This window comes from Oncorhynchus mykiss, chromosome 2, assembly GCF_013265735.2.
Source record: "Oncorhynchus mykiss isolate Arlee chromosome 2, USDA_OmykA_1.1, whole genome shotgun sequence".
Lineage (NCBI taxonomy): Eukaryota > Metazoa > Chordata > Actinopteri > Salmoniformes > Salmonidae > Oncorhynchus > Oncorhynchus mykiss.
In genome coordinates, this window is record NC_048566.1 from 91,723,921 (window position 1) to 91,741,037 (window position 17,117).

General features: G+C 44.9%; 1 protein-coding gene across 1 annotated transcript in view; it reads right to left on the bottom strand.

Moving 5' to 3' along the window:
• lrriq1 (leucine-rich repeats and IQ motif containing 1) overlaps positions 1–16,909 on the bottom strand; it is a 48,977-nt gene extending 32,068 nt beyond the window's left edge. The window contains exons 1-14 of the mRNA XM_021580318.2: positions 16,806–16,909; positions 16,569–16,711; positions 16,304–16,406; positions 16,036–16,148; positions 15,834–15,942; positions 15,458–15,678; positions 15,284–15,361; positions 14,051–15,127; positions 12,198–12,350; positions 8,322–8,472; positions 5,722–5,915; positions 1,797–1,924; positions 588–661; positions 27–120 (exon numbers count right to left, since the gene is read on the bottom strand). Of these exons, the coding sequence (XP_021435993.2) occupies positions 27–120; positions 588–661; positions 1,797–1,924; positions 5,722–5,915; positions 8,322–8,472; positions 12,198–12,350; positions 14,051–15,127; positions 15,284–15,361; positions 15,458–15,678; positions 15,834–15,942; positions 16,036–16,148; positions 16,304–16,406; positions 16,569–16,697 (2,624 nt within the window). The 5' untranslated portion in view covers positions 16,698–16,711; positions 16,806–16,909. The remainder of the gene's footprint in view (positions 1–26; positions 121–587; positions 662–1,796; positions 1,925–5,721; positions 5,916–8,321; positions 8,473–12,197; positions 12,351–14,050; positions 15,128–15,283; positions 15,362–15,457; positions 15,679–15,833; positions 15,943–16,035; positions 16,149–16,303; positions 16,407–16,568; positions 16,712–16,805) is intronic.
• Between the last annotated feature and the right edge of the window lie 208 nt (positions 16,910–17,117).

A 17,117-nucleotide genomic window follows, 5' to 3' on the forward strand; every position in this document is an offset into this window, starting at 1 on the left:
TGTGTTTCTCATTGGGCTTGCCCTACCTCCACATGGACTCTTGCTGAAGGGGATTCCCAGTGAGATGGACCTCTCGGAGGAGTGGACATCCCTGCAGACTCTCACACAGGTTCTGCAGCTCTACAACAGTCAGGCAGAGCAGCAGAGGCCTGAGCTTATGGTTTTACATCGCACAGAGGCAGAGCAGCAGAGGCCTGAGCTTATGGTTTTACATCGCACAGAGGCAGAGCAGCAGAGGCCTGAGCTTATAGTTTTCCCTGTCTATATATCACTATCGCTGGTACCTGATCTTGTTATGGAGACTGTATCTTTATCTACTGCTGGATCCCCTGACATTTACTGGATGGAGGTGCATCGCATTCCCCAGATGTGTGACATTATGCATATCGTAGACATAGGTATTACCATAGATCCACACTTAAAATGCTCCCTCTCACTCACATAGAGAGGCACATAGCAGAATAATATGAATGGAATAGCATGAAACTACAGTATGTAAATGAAATAACAACATGACAACTGAAATATTTGGATCAAAAGTTTTTGGGACATCAAAAGTTACATTTAAAAAAATAATAAACCATTACCTAAGAGGCAGTTGTCTCTGATGTCCAGCTTCTCCAGTGACACAAAATGACACAGTGATGGCAGTTGTGTTATACTGCAAAACACAAATTAGAAAATACATGTAATACACTGTAATGGAATACTGTAATTTATACAGTCCTTTTAGGTATTATCAACAGTAAAAAAAATTACTTGTTACTTCAGCATACTGTATATTATAGTGCATTTTGGGAAAAGTGCTGTATTTCGAATGGTACTGTAATTCCATCCCACAGAAAACAGTATCTTTGGAGCGCCAAAAACCTTTTGACCATTAGTGGGTGAATGGTATTGCTGTTTCTGTCTCATTAACATGTTTTGAGGCGTGCCTTGTAAGAGCCTATATTTGTTGCACCCATGAGTGAGAATGCTGTACCAATTTAACTCATATGTGGTTATAGTGCCCCATGACATTTAAAATGTATAGGGGACAGATTTGAGTGGCATCAAGACCTAAAACTTAAATGGTTGAGCATTTTGCCATGTCCTTCAGGTCTGTGTTGCTCTGTAGTCGCTGCCAGTTTGGAAGCTTTTGTTAAGGCCTCTAGATGTGCAAATGATATAAAACACAAAATATTCATTAATGTACTGTAATGTGTAAACACTTTACCTAGCCCAATTACAGTAAAATACTGTGAAATACAAACCCCTCATCTCAATGAATTTCAATCATTCATCAATTAATTCATTCCGATTACGATAGCATTTACTTTTTTTTTTTACAGTATATTACAGTCAATTTTACAATATTGTACTGTGTATCATTACAGAGTACTTGCTTTGATACCGTATTTATATTATAGTGGGTGCACTGTAATATGAAATACCGAAATTTACTTGCCACCGAGCTGCCTGCAAGATACTGTTAAATTCATGGCAAGCCCTTTACAGTGTATTTACCAATCATTCAGCAACATTACATTGGTTTTCTTAAATCTTACAAATGTTATCACAAACACTGAATTACTTACATGTAGCTAGTACATTTTAAACTGGCCTAGTCATTGGCATTGGATGCACTGGATTTTTTAAAATCTTTTATTCAACCATAGAAGTCACATTGAGATTTACATAACCTTTTTTTTTATTTTTTTTAAGTGAGCCCAGGCTAAGAGAGCAGCATACATATAGTTACACAACACAACATAAAACATAACAATGGCATCAGATGGAATGCCATGTGATGTTACCTGTTTTGGGCCCCAGAGAGGAGCTGCATCAGGGGGAGCCAGCAGGCTGTCAGGCCCTCCAGTGAGGAGATGCTGTTGTCCTCCAGATGGAGCTCCACCAGGAGGACTTGGTTCCTCAGACTGGGTAGCTGGGGGAAAGAGAAAGGGGCAGGAGGGAGGTAGAGAGACCGACAGCGAGAGAGATAAGGAGAGAGACACAGAGAGACAGAGAAAGATAAAGAAAGAATGAGAGACAGAAAAAGAGAAAGAGAGAGTGATAGAGTGAGTTTACCTACAGTGGCAAGAAAAAGTATGTGAACCCTTTGGAATTACCTGGATTTCTGCATAAATTAGTCATAACAATTGATCTGATCTTCATCTTAGTCACAACAATAGACAAACACAGTCTGCTTGAACTAATAACACACAAATTATTGTATTTTTCATGTCCATATTGAATACATCATTTAAACGTTCACTAATGACTTTTCCAACAGATAATTGGAGTCAGGAGTCAGCTAACCTGGAGTCCAATCAATGAGACGAGATTGGAGATGTTGGTTAGAGCTGCCCTGTCCTATAATAAACACTCACAAAATTTGAGTTTGCTATTCACAAGAAGCATTGCCTGATGTGAACCATGCCTCAAACAAAAGAGATCACAGAAGACCTAAGATTAAGAATTTTAGATTTGCATAAAGCTGGAAAGGGTTACAAAAGTATCTCTAAAAGCCTTGATGTTCATCAGTCCATGGTAAGACAAATTGTCTATAAATGGAGAAAGTTCAGCACTGTTGCTACTTTCCCTAGGAATTGCTGTCCTGCAAAGATGACTGAAAGAGCACAGTGCAAAATGCTCAATGAGGTTAAAAAGAATCCTAGAGTGTCAGCTGAAGACTTACAGAAATCTCTGGAACATGGTAACATCTCTGTTGACGAGTCTACAGTACGTAAAACACTAAACAAGAATGGTGTTCATGGAAGGACACCACAGAAGAAGCCACTGCTGTCCAAAAAAAACATAGGCGCACGTCTGAAGTTCACAAAAGAGCACCTGGATGTTCTACAGCTCATCTGGCAAAATATTCTATGGACAGATTAAACTAAAGTTGAGTTGTTTGGAAGCAACACACAACACTATTTGTAGAGAAAAAAATGGCACAGCACACCGAACATCAAAACATCATCCCAACTGTAAAGTATGGTGGAGGGAGCATCATGGTTTGGGGCTGCCTTGCTGCCTAAGGGCCTGGACAGCTTGCTATCATCAACGGAAAAATGAATTCCCAAGTTTATCAAGACAATTTGCAGGAGAATGTAAGGCTATCTGTCCGCCAATTGAAGCTCAACAGAAGTTGGGTGATGCAACAGGACAACGACCCAAAACACAGAGATAAATCAACAACAGAATGGCCTCAACAGAAGAAAATACGCCTTCTGGAGTGGCCCAGTCCTGACCTCAACCCGATTTAAAATGCTGTGGCATGACCTCGAGAGCGGTTCACACCAGACATCGTAAGAATATTGCTGAACTGAAACAGTTTTGTAAAGATGAATGGTCCAAAATTCCTCCTGACCGTTGTGCAGGTATGATCCGCAACTACAGAAAACGTTTGGTTGAGGTTATTGCTGCCAAAGAAGGGTCAACCAGTTATTAAATCCAAGGGTTCACATACTTTTCCCACCAACACTGTGAATGTTTACATGGTGTGTTCAATAAAGACATGAAAACGTATACTTGTTTGTGTGTTATTAGTTTAAGCAGACCGTGTTTGTCTATTGTTGTGACTTAGATGAAGATCAAATCAAATTTTATGACTAATTTATGCAGAAATCCAGATAATTCCAAAGGGTTCACATACTTTTTTTTTGCCACTGTAGCTACTGGTGCTGCTGACAGGTACTACTGGTGATGCTGACAGGTACTACTGGTTCTGCTGACAGGCACTACTGGTGCTGCTGACAGGTACTACTGGTGCTGCTGACAGGTACTACTGGTTCTGCTGACAGGCACTACTGGCGCTGCTGACAGGTACTGCTGATGCTGCAGATAGATACTATTGGTGCTGCTGAAAGGTACTACTGGTGCTGCTGTCAGGCACTACTGGTGCTGCTGATAGATACCATTGGTGCTGCTGACAGGTACTACTGGTGAGGCTGACAGGCACTACTGGTGCTTCTGACAGGTACAACTGGTGCTGCTGATAGATACTATTGGTGCTGCTGTCAGGCACTACTGGTGCTGCTGATATATACTATTGGTGCTGCTGTCAGGCACTACTGGTGCTGCTGACAGGCACTACTGGTGCTGCTATTCGATACTATTGGTGCTGCTGACAAGAACTACTGGTGCTGCTGATAGATACTACTGGTGCTGCTGACAGGCACTACTGGTGCTGCTGATAGATACTATTGGTGCTGCTGACAAGAACTACTGGTGCTGCTGATAGATATTATTGGTGCTGCCAACAGGTACTACTGGTGCTGCTAACAGGTACTACTGGTGCTGCTGACAGGAACTACTGGTGCTGCTGATAGATACTACTGGTGCTGCTGACAGGCACTACTGGTGCTGCTGATAGATACTATTGGTGCTGCTAACAGGTACAACTGGTGCTGCTGACAGGAACTACTGGTGCTACTGATATATACTACTGGTGCTGCTGACAGGCACTACTGGTGCTGCTGACAGGCACTACTGGTGCTGCTGATAGATACTATTGGTGCTGCTAACAGGTACTACTGGTGCTGCTGACAGGTACTAGTGGTGCTGCTGATAGATACCATTGGTGCTGCTGGCAGGTACTACTGGTGATGCTGACAGGCACTACTGGTGCTTCTGACAGGTACTACTGGTGCTGCTGATAGATACTATTGGTGCTACTGACAGATACTATTGGTGCTACTGACAGATACTATTGGTGCTGTTGATAGATACCATTGGTGCTGCTGACAGGTACTACTGGTGATGCTGACAGGCACTACTGGTGCTTCTGGCAGGTACTACTGGTGCTGCTGATAGATATTATTGGTGCTGCTGACAGGTACTATTAGTGCTGCTGATAGATACTATTGTTGCTGCTGACAGGTATTACTGGTGCTGCTGACAGGTACTATTGGTGCTGCTAACATATACCATTGGTGCTGCTGACAGGCACTACTTGTGCTGCTGATATATACTATTGGTGCTGCTGATAGATACTATTGGTGCTGCTGTTGGATACTACTGGTGCTGCTGTTGGATACTATTGGTGCTGCTAACATATACCATTGGTGCTGCTGATATATACTATTGGTGCTGCTGATAGATACTATTGGTGCTGCTGTTGGATACTACTGGTGCTGCTGTTGGATACTATTGGTGCTGCTAACATATACCATTGGTGCTGCTGACAGGCACTACTTGTGCTGCTGATATATACTATTGGTGCTGCTGATATATACTATTGGTGCTGCTGATAGATACTATTGGTGCTGCTGTTGGATACTATTGGTGCTGCTGTTGGATACTACTGGTGCTGCTGTTGGATACTATTGGTGCTGCTGTTGGATACTATTGGTGCTGCTGTTGGATACTATTGGTGCTGCTGTTGGATACTATTGGTGCTGCTGTTGGATACTACTGGTGCTGCTAACAGGTACTACTGTTGCTGCTGATAGATACTATTGGTGTTGCTGATAGATACTATTGGTGCTGCTTTTGGATACTACTGGTGCTGCTAACAGGTACTACTGGTGCTGCTGATAGATACTATTGGTGTTGGTGTTGGATACTACTGGTGCTGCTAACATATACTATTTGTGCTGTTAACAGGTACTACAGGTGCTGCTGATATTTTTCCTTAAAATCCATCATGCAGGATTAATGTCGGTAGCACTTTAATTCGTTTATTCTATTACTTTCCTGGTAGTTAGGCCTACATGGTATACTGATTATGTATTTTACCTCAATGAGATTGTTTCCCGTCAGGTCCAGGGTGTTGAGCAGAGCACAGTTGTCCAGGCCCTCTACACTGGACAGATGGTTGTGAGACAAGTCCAGGTGTAGCAGCGTGTACACCTCTCTCAGTCCTCTAGTACTGATCAGCTGGTTGTGGTCCAACAATAACTTCTGCAGCCTCTTCAATGGCTCCAGACCACCTTTATAGGAGAAGAAGAAAAATAAAGACAAAGAATTTTCCTTACATTAGTATGTTTCAGTATGTAAAGTCGTAGATAATGGCATGCTTCATTTGCATACCCAAAGAGTTATGGGGCAGAACAAAATCAGATTGTGGAACTGTGAGGGGTTGAAGTAGGATTCAAATGAACCAAAGAAGATCTAATTTCAGTGTGTGGCCAAGGTTACCGTTTTAGTAACTTTCAAAGCTAAACTGCCAATATAAAAGCATTCACAGTCTTCTCAGGCAGTTAATATCTATTCATGACTTGAGGCTTGGCTCCTGGTCTGTTATTCACAGTAACTAAGTCACATTTAAATATATACTGAGCAGGGGATCAAAATAAGAGGTACACTGCTCCCTAGTGGATAGCAGTGGTTACAACTAGCCATGAAGTACACTGTAACTGTGGAGCAGGCAGGGGTGTGAGTCAAACCACACATCTGGAAGGCTGCACAGTCTATTGATTTCCATCCTTGCCTTTTAATCATTGTCTAATTTAGACCTGTATGGGGTGCTGATAAAAATTCAAAATTCACACTGAGTTTTCCACACTCTGTATAGGACATCTATGAGCTCAGTTTACTGATGCGATGGGGACCTGACCTCAGCTTACTGATGCAGTGGGGACCTGAGCTCAGTTTACCGATGCGGTGGGGACCTGAGCTCAGCTTACTGATGTGATGGGGACCTGACCTCAGTTTACCGATGCAGTGGGGACCTGACCTCAGCTTACCAATAGAGTGGGGACCTGACCTCAGCTTACTGATGCAGTGGGGACCTGACCTCAGCTTACCGATAGAGTGGGGACCTGACCTCAGCTTACTGATGCGATGGGGACCTGACCTCAGCTTACTGATGCGATGGGGACCTGACCTCAGCTTACTGATGCGGTGGGGACCTGACCTCAGCTTACCGATGCGGTGGGGACCTGACCTCAGTTTACCGATGCAGTGGGGACCTGACCTCAGCTTACCGATGCGGTGGGGACCTGACCTCAGCTTACCGATGCAGTGGGGACCTGAGCTCAGCTTACCGATGCAGTGGGGACCTGAGCTCAGCTTACCGATACAGTGGGGACCTGAGCTCAGCTTACCGATGCGGTGGGGACCTGACCTCAGCTTACCGATGGGGTGGGAACCTGACCTCAGCTAACCGATAGGGACCTGAGCTCAGCTTACTGATGCGGTGGGGACCTGACCTCAGCTAACCGATAGGGACCTGAGCTCAGCTTACCGATGCGGTGGGGACCTGAGCTCAGCTTACTGATGCGATGGGGACCTGAGCTCTGCTTACGGATGCGATGGGGACCTGAGCTCAGCTTACGGATGCAGTGGGGCCCTGACTTCAGCTTACTGATGTGATGGGGACCTGACCTCAGCTTACTGATGCAGTGGGGACCTGACCTCAGCTTACCGATGCAGTGGGGACCTGAGCTCAGCTTACCGATAGAGTGGGGACCTGAGCTCAGCTAACCAATAGGGACCTGAGCTCAGCTTACCGATGCAATGGGGACCTGACCTCAGTTTACCGATGCGGTGGGGACCTCAGCTTACCGATGCGATGGGGACCTGACCTCAGCTTACCGATGCAGTGGGGACCTGAGATCAGCTTACCGATGCGGTGGGGACCTGACCTCAGCTTACCGATGGGGTGGGAACCTGACCTCAGCTAACCGATAGGGACCTGAGCTCAGCTTACCGATGCGGTGGGGACCTGACCTCAGCTAACCGATAGGGACCTGAGCTCAGCTTACCGATGCAGTGGGGACCTGAGCTCAGCTTACTGATGCGATGGGGACCTGAGCTCTGCTTACGGATGCGATGGGGACCTGAGCTCAGCTTACGGATGCAGTGGGGCCCTGACTTCAGCTTACTGATGTGATGGGGACCTGACCTCAGCTTACTGATGCAGTGGGGACCTGAGCTCAGCTTACCGATGCAGTGGGGACCTGACCTCAGCTTACTGATGTGATGGGGACCTGACCTCAGCTTACCGATGCGGTGGGGACCTGACCTCAGCTTACCGATGCAGTGGGGACCTGACCTCAGCTTACCGATGCAGTGGGGACCTGAGCTCAGCTTACCGATACAGTGGGGACCTGAGCTCAGCTTACCGATGCAGTGGGGACCTGACCTCAGCTTACCGATGCGGTGGGGACCTGACCTCAGCTTACCGATGCAGTGGGGACCTGAGCTCAGCTTACCGATAGAGTGGGGACCTGAGCTCAGCTAACCGATGCGGTGGGGACCTGACTTCAGCTTACCGATGCAGTGGGGACCTGAGCTCAGCTTACCGATGCAGTGGGGACCTGACCTCAGCTTACCGATGCGGTGGGGACCTGACCTCAGCTTATCGATGCAGTGGGGACCTGACCTCAGCTTACCGATGCGGGTGATGGAGTTGTGCGAGAGCTCCAGAACGTCCAGATCCACAGCACCAGCCAGACCATGGATGGATGTCAGACGGTTCCGGCCAAGTCGAAGAACTTGGAGGTTAGCCAGATTCTCACAGTCCACAAACGTGATTGAGTTGTCCTATACAGACATAACAATCAAAATATGTCTGAGTTTTCAAATACCAAGGATTTTATACTTTTACATGCTGATTTGATCACTGTGAGAGACAGTATGCAGTGTTGTGTGTATATAATACTATGTAGCTAAAATATACTATGTAACACATACGCTAAGTGTAGAAAACATTATGAACACCTGCTCTTTCAATGACCAGGTGAATCCAGGTAAAAGCAATGATTCCTTATTGATGTCACTTGTTAAATCCACTACAAATCAGTGTATATGCAGGGGAGGAGACAGGTTAAAGAAGGATTTTTAAGCCTTGAGTCCAATGAGACATAAATTGTGTATGTGTGCCATTCAGAGGGTGAATGGACAAGACAAAATATTTAAGTGACTTTGAACGGGGTATGGTAGTAGGTGCCAGGTGCACCGGTTTGTGTAAAGAACTGCAATGCTGCTGGGACTTTCACGCTCAACAGTTTCCCGTGTGTATCAAGAATGGTCTGCCACCCAAAGGACATCCAGCCAACTTGTCAGACATATACACTGCTCAAAAAAATAAAGGGAACACTTAAACAACACAATGTAACTCCAAGTCAATCACACTTCTGTGAAATCAAACTGTCCGCTTAGGAAGCAACACTGATTGACAATAAATTTCACATGCTGTTGTGCAAATGGAATAGACAACAGGTTGAAATTATAGGCAATTAGCAAGACACCCCCAATAAAGGAGTGGTTTTACAGGTTTTACCACAGACCACTTCTCAGTTCCTATGCTTCCTGGCTGATGTTTTGGTCACTTTTGAATGCTGGCGGTGCTTTCACTCTAGTGGTAGCATGAGACAGAATCTACAACCCACACAAGTGGCTCAGGTAGTGCAGCTCATCCAGGATGGGACATCAATGCGAGCTGTGGCAAGAAGGTTTGCTGTGTCTGTCAGCGTAGTGTCCAGAGCATGGAGGCGCTACCAGGAGACAGACCAGTACATCAGGAGACGTGGAGGAGGCCGTAGGAGGGCAACAACCCAGCAGCAGGACCGCTACCTCTGCCTTTGTGCAAGGAGGAGCACTAACAGAGCCCTGCAAAATGACCTCCAGCAGGACACAAATGTGCATGTGTCTGCTCAAACGGTCAGAAACAGACTCCATGAGGGTGGTATGAGGGCCCGACGTCCACAGGTGGGGGTTGTGCTTACAGCCCAACACCGTGCAGGACGTTTGGCATTTGCCAGAGAACACCAAGATTGGCAAATTCGCAACTGGCGCCCTGTGCTCTTCACAGATGAAAGCAGGTTCACACTGAGCACGTGACAGATGTGACAGAGTCTGGAGACGCCGTGGAGAACGTCCTCCAGCATGACCGGTTTGGCGGTGGGTCAGTCATGGTGTGGGGTGGCATTTCTTTGGGGGGGCGCACAGCCCTCATGTGCTCGCCAGAGGTAGCCTGACTGCCATTAGGTACCGAGATGAGATCCTCAGACCCCTTGTGCTGGTGTGGTTGGCCCTGGGTTCCTCTGGGTTCCTCCTAATGCAATACAATGCTAGACCTCATGTGGCTGGAGTGTGTCAGCAGTTCCTGCAAGAGGAAGGCATTGATGCTATGGACTGGCCCACCCGTTCCCCAGACCTGAATCCAATTGAGCACATCTGGGACATCATGTCTCGCTCCATCCACCAACGCTGCCACGTTGCACCACAGACTGTCCAGGAGTTGGCGGATGCTTTAGTCCAGGTATGGGAGGAGATCCCTCAGGAGACCATCCACCACCTCATCAGGAGCATGCCCAGGCGTTGTAGGGAGGTCATACAGGCATGTGGAGGCCACACACACTACTGAGCCTCATTTTGACTTGTTTTAAGGACATTACATCAAAGTTGGATCAGCCTGTAGTGTGGTTTTCCACTTTAATTTTGAGTGTGACTCCAAATCCAGACCTCCATGGGTTGATAAATTTGATTTCCATTGATAATTTTTGTGTGATTTTGTTGTCAGCACATTCAACTATGTAAAGAAAAAAGTATTTAATAAGAATATTTCATTCATTCAGATCTAGGATGTGTTATTTTAGTGTTCCCTTTATTTTTTTGAGCAGTGTAGATAGATATACAGTTAAAGTCGGAAGTTTACATATACCTTAGCCAAATACATTTAAACTCAGTTTTCACAATTCCTGATATTTAATCCTAGTAAAAATGCTCTGTTTTAGGTCATTACGATCACCACTATTTTAAGAATGTGAAATGTCAGAATAATTTATTTCAGCTTATATTTCTTTCATCATATTCCCAGTGGGTCAGAACTTACATATACTCAATTAGTATTTGTTAGCATTGCCTTTCAATTGTTTAACTTGGGTCAAACGTTTCAGGTTCCACAAGCTTCCCACAATAAGTTGGGTGAATTTTGGCCCATTCCTCCTGACAGAGCTGGTGTACCTGAATCAGGTTCGTAGGCCTCCTTGCTCGCACACTCTTTTTCAGTTCTGCCAACAAATTTTCTATAGGATTGAGGTCAGGGCTTTGTGATGGCCACTCCAATACCTTGACTTTGTTGTCCTTAAGCCATTTTGCCACAACTTTGGAAGTATGCTTAGGGTCATTGTCCATTTGGGCGACCAAGTTTCAACTTCCTGACTGATGTCTTGAGATGTTGCTTCAATATATCCACATCATTTTCCTTCCTCATGCCATCTATTTTGTGAAGTGCACCAGTCCCTCCTGCAGCAAAGCACCCCCACAACATGATGCTGCCACCCCTGTGTTTCACGGTTGGGATGGTGTTTTTTGGCTTGCAAGCCTCCCCCTTTTTCCTCCAAACACAACGATGGTCATTATGGCCAAACGGTTCTATTTTTGTTTCATCAGACTAGAGGACATTTCTCCAAAAAGTATGATCTTTGTCCCCATTAATCATTGTACCTAAACTGTATGTGTAAACATGCATACGCAGGGCCCAGCTGTAAAAGAGATATTGGTCTCAGTCTGTGTTCCTTGTTGAAATAAAGGTATAATAATAATAATAATAATAATGTGCAGTTGCAAACCGTAGTCTGGCTTTTTTATGGCGGTTTTGGAGCAGTGGCTTCTTCCTTGCTGAGAGGCCTTTCAGGTTATGTCGATATAGGACTCGTTTTACTGTGGATATATATACTTTTGTACCCATTTCCTCCAGCATCTTCAGAAGGTCCTTTGATGTTGTTCTGGGATTGATTTGCACTTTTCGCACCGAGGTACGTTCATCTCTAGGAGACAGAACGCGTCTCCTTTATGAGTGGTATGACGGCTGAGTGGTCTCATGGTGTTTATACTTGCGTACTATTGTTTGAACAGATGAACGTGGCACCTTCAGGCGTTTGGAAATTGCTCCCAACGATGAACCAGACTTATGGAGGTCTACAATTTATTTTCTGAGGTCTTGGCTGATTTCTTTTGATTTTCCCATGATGTCAAGCAAAGAGGCACTGAGTTTGTAGGTAGGCCTTGAAATACATCCACAGGTACACCTCCAATTGACTCAAATGATGTCAATTAGCCTATCAGAAGCTTCTAAAGCCGTGACATCATTTTCGGGAATTTTCCATGCTTTCCAATTGTCTGGCTTTCAGTGTCATTACCATAGTACTATTTGTTCATTTGTTTATTTGTCAGGGACCATGTACAACATTCCATTGCACCAGATTTGGCTAGATAAACAATTTCTGTACAGCTTACCCCACATGTAAATGATGGTTATTTACCTGTACATCGATGTAGCGAAGCTCTGTGCATTGACTGAGGCCCTCCAGGGATTTAAGGCCACAGCGTCTCATGGTGAGGGTCTGCAGTCTGGGGCATTGGGACAAAGTAGAGAGGCTACAGCCAGGGAGATCCTCCAGAACAACTGTGGTCACCTGCATTGGAAGGTAGAGCCCAGTCAGTGAAATATTGCTTTTGGTTTTGTTATGGTTGGTTTGTTGGTTATTTGAATGTGTCTGATTGACTGTTTTGCAGACATGGGTCAAATGCATCTAGGTTCAATACTTTCAAATATCCTACTTGTAGTCTAGTGTAATACCTTTAGTGTTAAAAGCTAAATCAAGCGCAACTTATAAATCACTTATTTTTCTGGAAAAACCTTTATGAAATAAAGCAGGGGTAGGCAACTAGATTGAACGAAATTCAAACCTTGATTACATTAAGAAACGATCGCATATGTGACCGACCGGCTTGATTCTGTTTTATGTAGCAACATTTTTTATTGTGTTTTTTACATTGGATAAAGGTGGAGACTCAGAGCTAGAAAATGGTATATCATACACTACAGTTGAGGAACAAAGGGAAAGTAATTCTGCTTTGAAAGTTGATCAACTTGTAACCTCACTTTTGAGAAAATGTCCCTTGAATGTTTTGGTACACCTAAGCGAGAGCTCTTCTTTGTCTACATTCAGCATCGTTCCAAACCCTATTAAGCTTTAGCCCCACCCAGCTTTTTAAGGATTCACATGTGAGGCCATGTATTAAACAACCAAAGAATTCATGACTAAAGACTAGTTTATACTACAGGTGTGTTCCTAAATTGTGTGCTCAGAGTGCGCTCTGGGCGTTCGTAAACTCAGAGCATTGTCAGACTGTCCATTTGTAAATTCAGAGTGTTTTTCACTCTCGGAGCTTTCAGAGTGCACCCTGGACGATCTGGCCCAGGAGTAGGGTTGATCCGAGCGTTCTGACCTAACAACAGCAGTCAAGCACCCAAGCTAACTGGCTAACGTTTGCTAGCATGCTAGCTACTTCCAGACACAAATGAGGGAATAGCTCATTCTGACCATTTTACTAGCCCTAGCAGAGCTGGTTAGGCTTTTTTATGCTATCCAGAGCGTTGGTGACTGCAACTGTACTGCTGGCAACAATTAATTATGCTTTTTTTTGCCAACGTTTACTGAGACCGGCCATATTCAACGGGCGTTGAGCGTTCGTAAATTTGTCAGTTATTCTGCTCTGGCACACTCAGACGAGAGTACTCTGAAACAGTTGTTTCAGTGACATTCTATTGAAATGGATACTTGCATACTGGAGTCTCTTGTTAAGTTTTAATACAAGCTAAAAAAAATGAAAAGCCTTGTTAGACAGGATTACTGACCAGCTCAAATAGACAGAAGCATGCTATATGGCAGACCAATCCAAACTCATCTCTCGGCATGTCCAGCCCACTCATTATCTCAGCCAATCATGGCTAACTAGGCTCGTAATTTAACAATTTCATTCATATTTACAAAAGTCATACAAGTTTGTTATTAAGGCACATGAAAGTTCACATGGTCGAGAAGGCATATCTGCCCCCCAAAAAACGTTTATGTTCAAATGGCTCTCCTGTGAAGTAGTGACCCACGCCATACGCCTAGTTTCCTGAAACGGGCCACATATATAATTTTTTTTATTCCTGGGCATAGTTTGGAACAGATTTCCTAATTTATACAAATGTTTTTCTTAATTCCTGGTGATTTTAGTCAACAACAAAAAAAATCACTCGCGGGACTGTTTTGCCCTGCAGGCTGCCTGTTACTGACCCCTGAAATAAAGAGTATCACATTGTAGATCGTATCATGCAGGTTACCTCCTGAGGGGAGTTCCAGGCCCCAGACTGAAGGAGTGTTTCTGGGCAGAGGAGGGGTAAACCGCTCCCCTCAGCGGCCCTCCTCGCCCCCCTCCTCCTCTGGGTCCTGACCCCCTGCTGCTGCTTCCTCTTATTCTGCAGGGAGAGTTTGGACCAGGAAGTGCAGTCCCTCATCCAGGCCAGTCTCCTCTGCTCCGTCTGCTCTGGTAGAGATACACTCATACGCTCAAAGGCAGACTGAGGGGCTGAGGTGCTGGGGTCAATGGGGGGAGAGCTGGCAGTGGGGGAACATTCAGTGGCGGATGATTTCTCCTCTCTGGCTTTTTCCTCACTCGGGTTTTGACTTTCCTCCTTCACTATTCCTGTCCCCAGCTTTTGCAGGCTCTTTGGTTTCCTCTCATCTGATTCCATCCTAATCTCTTCCTCCTCCTTGCTTTTCCTTTCATTCTCCTTTTCCTCCTCATCCTCCTGTCTTTTTCTCCGCTCCTCCTCCCTTTCTTGCTTGTCTTTCTCCTCCCTAATCTGCTCCTCCTTCTCTCTCCTCTCCTCCTTCTTTCTCTTCTCCTCTTCTTTCCTTCTCTTCTCCTCTTCTTTCTTTCTCTTCTCCTCTTCTTCATGCTTCTTTCTCTTCTTCTCCCCTTTTCTTCTCTCTCCCTCCTTTCTGTTCTCCTGATCCTCCCTCTTTCTTCTGTCCTCCTCATCCTGTCTCTCTCTCTCCATACGGACTCGATCCTCTTCTTTGGCTCTCTCATACTCTAAGCTCCTCCTCTTCAGCGCTTGCTCCTCCAACTCTCTCCTTCTGTTTTCCTTTTCCTGCTTCAGCCGCTGCTCCTCCTGTTCCCTCCTCCACCTCTCCTCCCTCCTGTTCCTCTCCTCCTCAGACCTTCTTTGTTCCTCTCTTCTGCGGTGGAGCTCAGCCCTGGTCCACCGGCGTGCCAGGACGCCTCTGAGGGCAGCCTGGATAGTGATGGCCGCCCTGCATCGAGACTGGTGGGTCTTCCTCCTCTTTTCCTCCTGCACCTTCTCAAAGGCCCTCCTCTCCTCCTCCATCTGTCTCTGGAGGCTGCTGATCAGCTCCTGGTTAGTGTGGGAGAGTGGAGGAGAGAAGTTAAACCAATAAAAACTGAAAAGAAAGATGAGCCCCTTCTGAAAACACTTCCAACCAAGCCCCTCTCCATTGCCAGTGTTTCAGTGTTTGCACATCTAAAAAAAATGTGATTGAATCTGGCCCACCTGCTGTTTGAAAAACTCTTGTTGAAGCTTCTCTTCTGCCTCTCTTTCTCTCATCTCCTCCATGCCTGTAGGGCGATGCTACAGACAGACAATGACTTCTTCAGTTGGTCACTCTTAGTTATGGAAAACATAGAAACGGGAAATGGGAGAAAGGGATGATATGGACTATCTCACCCTATTGTCCTCTTCTATCTGCCTCAGCTCCTCCTCAAAGTCTCTCTGTCTGCGTTTCCTCCCCTCCTCCTTTTCTCTCTGCTCATTCTGCTCCTTCTTTCGCTCCACCTCGTATTCCACAATTCTCCTCTCATCCTCCTCTTTCAACTTACGCTCCAAAGTTTTCAGTTCCAAACTGAGTTGCTTTTCAGACCTTAAATATGCATCACATTCAATATCATCTGTGTCAAACAGAAAGACACAGGTCACAGCTCCATTAGTTTGAAGAATATCACCTTTTTTATTTTTTAGGGCTGGACTAAATGAGGCAAGGGTGACATCTAGTGGGCATATATGGGCATATATATCACACACGCACACAGAAATCTACACATACCCTCACTGTTGTGTGGCACTCTGTCTGTAATGTCACTGTCGGATACAGTGTGAGGGCAGGCCTTGTTGGGGATAGTGTTCAACTTCTCATCCTCCATCTCTAACATGACCTAAATCAATCAAACATGTTTAGCCTACGTCCCAGCACAAATTACATAACACTAGTACTTTAGGGCACACAAGCCTTATTAAACTAGACTCACTTGTTCTTTTAACTTCACTGGGTCCTCGTGTAGGCCTAAGTCAGAGGCCAGTTCCATTAAAAGGTCTTCAGAACGACTTGAAATGATGGAATACACTTCAGCCGCTCTGGAATCTGAAAACAGACAATGTACAAAGACATTGAGTCACATATAAACAACAATAGTATGACATCATGTAGCCAGCAGCTAGCTTGACTGATGAATAAATGATCCATGCATTTTCTATATTTCTGTTGCCTATGCATTATCCAGAGGTCCCCATTCCTACCATCATCTTCATTGTCCTCAAGGATGAGCTTTTCAAACTGACTTGCTCTGTTCTCGGAGGCTTGAAAATATTTGAGCATTGATTCTGGGATTTTATCTGAAACCTGGGGGTATTGAAAGGTGAAAAGTTAGGTTTACATGCATTTGCAACCAGTAGACATTCATTGACAAGTCGTATAAAAACATTGTGCAAACAGGCTAACGTTAGACAATGGAGATTATTAGGCCTACACAAACTCTCTCTGACTAATAATAAATCAACTCACATCATCTTCATCGGCATGATCTTCATCAGCAGATGAGTAAAAATCTTCCTGATAAGAATGATCTAATTCAATATCCTCAGAGGAGTTGTTGATGCTCAGTTTGCTCAGGTCTTCTTGACTGACATCCATGGTCTACCTAGCAGCTTCAGGAAACAGAAAAAGAGCAGGAAACACTGCATGAAACTTAAACTTAAAACTTTTACATTTTATTCCCACGAAAAATAAGAGGTAATTTACCTGTGTTTGTCTGTGTTTTGTATACTTTGCTAACCCGTTTTCTAACCATGAACGTCAAATCATTCCATCCGCGTCTAAATGGAACTGTGGTCGCTATGGAAACTGAGGAGAATACTACGGAACACCACTCAGGACAAACGTAACCCTGTAGGGTGTTGACTTGCCATTTGGCAACATACCATTTCTATACATTTCATGTACAGATAAAATGGGAAACATTAGTTACCAGTATCTTTGTTTTATTGTTAGGCTACGTCAAATCATAGACTTGTAACTGGGCTCAAATGAAAAGAGTGCACACATAATTGCTTT